At 32.6% G+C, this 3,450-nt stretch overlaps 1 protein-coding gene across 1 annotated transcript in view; it reads left to right on the forward strand.

Moving 5' to 3' along the window:
• Positions 1 to 566: 566 nt before the first annotated feature.
• Positions 567 to 3,450, forward strand: part of LOTGIDRAFT_175601 (hypothetical protein) — a gene marked incomplete at both ends in the record, with an annotated part of 7,020 nt that continues 4,136 nt past the window's right edge. The window contains 4 exons of the mRNA XM_009057891.1: positions 567 to 741; positions 889 to 1,040; positions 1,451 to 1,931; positions 1,965 to 2,028. Of these exons, the coding sequence (XP_009056139.1) occupies positions 567 to 741; positions 889 to 1,040; positions 1,451 to 1,931; positions 1,965 to 2,028 (872 nt within the window). The remainder of the gene's footprint in view (positions 742 to 888; positions 1,041 to 1,450; positions 1,932 to 1,964; positions 2,029 to 3,450) is intronic.

The raw sequence follows: 3,450 nt of genomic DNA on the forward strand, positions 1-3,450 counted from the left end.
AGACTCTGTGTATCATCGAATGTAAACTTTAAAAATATTGATTGGTTAGATAAAGTGGAATTGAGACAATATTTTAAATTTTCAAGTTGAACTGAAGTAGCCTACAAGTGTCGAAGTGAAGAATTTGACATTGAACATCTTTGTGACTGTGTGGTGGTTAATATTTGGTGACCTGTGTCAAAATAACAACTTTAAAGTTTAATAAACAGTTTAGATGGAAGTAAAAGCGGTTCAGAAACTATAAATATAGACAATATCTGACTCATTGACATTTATTTTTTTTTCTAAAGACAAAGTGAAAATTAGATTTTTTTTTTTGGGTTCCTTTGAGTGTGAGAGTGGATTGCTATTCTTATTAATTATCATCTATATCTGTACTAATCATATTTTTGTTTTTCAGGTTTTCGTAATATTCCGTTGTTTATCGTATCTGTGTGTTTTGGCATCAGAGTTGGAATTCTCTGCAAAGTTTCATAATGTTTTGTTTCATTACTTTTAAAGTTAAAGGTTAGATGATTCTGTTATTTGGATTGCAGTTGTCCTTCATTGTTTTTCTTCTTTTCACTATGGATAAGGATACTAAAACAGATCGTTTTGATGGTACTATCATAAATCGAGATTTAGCAGAAGCTCATTTCCTTTCATTTTTGGACATTTGTGAATCTAAAGATATTGATTACGAGACACTAGTTGTTGGTGACTTTGGAAAAGTTGTTTCAGCATTCAAATTGACTTTGAAAGGTAAGGCCAGACTTTGGATTGAAGGCCAAGTTTTCAGACATATTAGAGATTTACGCACAGCTTTTCTTTCAAGGTTTTCAGAGTCTAAAACTGAATTTTCTTTGATGACTAGATATAAAAATTTGCAGTATGATTCTTCTATCACAGCTTCAGAGAATTATGAAAATGTTGAGAGAGTTTGTAAGAGGTTAAATTATGGTGAGAATCAGATTAAGCATAAATTGATAGATATCTTGCCCAGTGAATGTCAACAGTCTGTTGTCATGACGACTGATAATAATTCTACAGCTGATGATCTGGTAGGTAAAATTCAGAGATATTTTGATATGAAAAAGTCGATAGATAACACTTCTTCAGTCTCTAAGGAAGTTAACTTTGTTGCAGATGAGATGGACTCATTACATATTTCTGCATTGAGACCTAGTCGAAATAGAGATAGGCAGGTCAAAACTGATAGATCTCCTAGATATCGTTCTCCTTTTCAGAATCATCCACGTCATTGGAATCATCATTCCAATTCTCCTTATCGCCGTTCAAGCAATGAGAATTCTCATCATAGAGACAGTTACTATAGGAACAGTTATCGTTCAAGAACTTTTTGTGAATATTGTCTTAGACCAGGACATATTTGGAAAAACTGCTTTGCTCGAGATAAAGAGTTACAAAGACGTGCCAATTCTTCTGCATCGAATCAAAATTTTTAGAAAAGGGGGTTTGTGAATCTGCTCCTCATGAACTCCCTAATCTAGACAAAACCAAACCAGATGTTGAAGTACAGATTCAACTTGACAATAGAAATTTTTGTAAAGGGTTGTTACAAGATGGAAAATCTACACTAGTTCTTATTGATAGTGGTGCATCAAGGTCACTTATTTCTAAATCCTTCATAAGTTCATCTTCTTATTTAAGGAAATTGCCAGTTTATAAATTGAAGGAACCATTAAAATTTCGAATGGGTAATGGTATGTGTTTAGAAAGTGATTATTATCTTCATTTAGAGGTTCATATTCAAGGGTTTACATTTGGACTCTATGCATATATTACAAACAATATGATTGGAATTGATTTGGTCATGGGACAGGACACTTTAGCTCAACTTAATGGTAATCTAAGTTTTCGTGATAATATTTTTCGTTGTAAAACTATTCCATTCTATATGACTTCTGATTTACACCTGAGGCCCAATCAAAGTAAGTATGTTAATATATATGGTAATGTTCCAGGTATTGTTAAGAATCGAGATGTTCATATGGTATCAAGTAATCGCTTATCTGAAGCATGTCCTAAGTCAGTCCTTGTCAAATTAAAGAAAAATCACGCTGTCATTCCATTGGTCAATAAGACTAATCATGTTATGCATATTAAAAGTTCTACTCCTGTTTCATTTATGTCACTTCAGAATGTGTTCTTTTGTGAAAATTTGCAAGTGTCAAATTCAAATAATATATCTCTATCCAGTCAAAAGCAATCACGAGATATTATTCATAACAGTATAGATTTGTCATCAAGTCTTTTAGATAATTCTGCAAAACAGGAATTTTATAATCTTTTGTATAAATACAAAGAAGCTTTTAGTTTAAACGGTGAAATAGGTCAATGTCCTAATATTGAAGTAGACATAGAAGTTACTAATAAGGATCCATTTTATATCAGGCCTTATCCCACTACTGAATCAGAGAAGAAAATAATCGATGAGGAATTAAACAAATTAGTTAAATTAGGTATTTTATCTGAAGGTCATCAACCTTATACTTCTCCAGTTCTTATTATTCCTAAGAAAGGTACAAATGAGAAAAGAGTAGTTGTCGATTTTCGTCATCTAAATTCCAGAATTCAACGTTTCAATCATCCTTTTCCATTGCTTTCTGATAGTCTTAAGCGCATTGGTCATAGTAAACCTAGGGTTATGAGTTGTCTTGATTTGAAATCTGCATTTTTCACAATTCCACTATCAGAAAAGTCTCAGAAATACACAGGAATCAGTTCTTACTATGGTGGAAAGCATTATTACTTTAGTTCGTCCAAAATCTACAAGAGAAGTTCGTAGATTCATCGGTGCTGTTAATTATGTTTCAAATTTCCTGCCAAAACTTCAACTTATACTTCAACCTCTACATAAAATATCTAATAAGAAAGCTAAATTCGAATGGACTGATGCTCAAGAATCAGCTTTTGAAGAAGTTAAATCTTTACTTGTTCAGCCACCTGTGTTGTTTACTCCTTCAGGTGATGGTAGATTTAGATTATATAGTGACACTTCTAGAACAGCCACAGGATCTTATCTTACTCAGATTATTGATGGTACAGAGAGATTGTTAGGTTATTATTCTAAAAGGTTACCTAAAGCTTGTGAACGTTATAGCGTCACAGAGTTAGAGTTGTTCGGATTATTAATTAATGTCACTAATTTCCAGTATCTTTTAAAGGGTGTTGAGTTTGATGCATTTGTTGACCATTCAGCCATTGTTCAACTGTTAAATTCTAAACGTGAACCATGTACTAATAGGTTAAAGAAATTATTATTTAAGTTATCTCATTATTCCTTCCAAATTGGTTATATGAAAGGTACGGAGTTAGTTTTAGCCGACTTTCTTTCAAGAAGTCCTTTAGAGGATGATTCTGAGATTGATGCTGTTGTTCCTACTGCATTTGCTTTGACAAATCGTCCAGTTACAAGGAATTATGCCAAGCGGCATAATATTTCAGTTC

This window comes from Lottia gigantea (assembly GCF_000327385.1).
Source record: "Lottia gigantea unplaced genomic scaffold LOTGIsca_317, whole genome shotgun sequence".
In the NCBI taxonomy this organism is placed as follows: domain Eukaryota; kingdom Metazoa; phylum Mollusca; class Gastropoda; family Lottiidae; genus Lottia; species Lottia gigantea.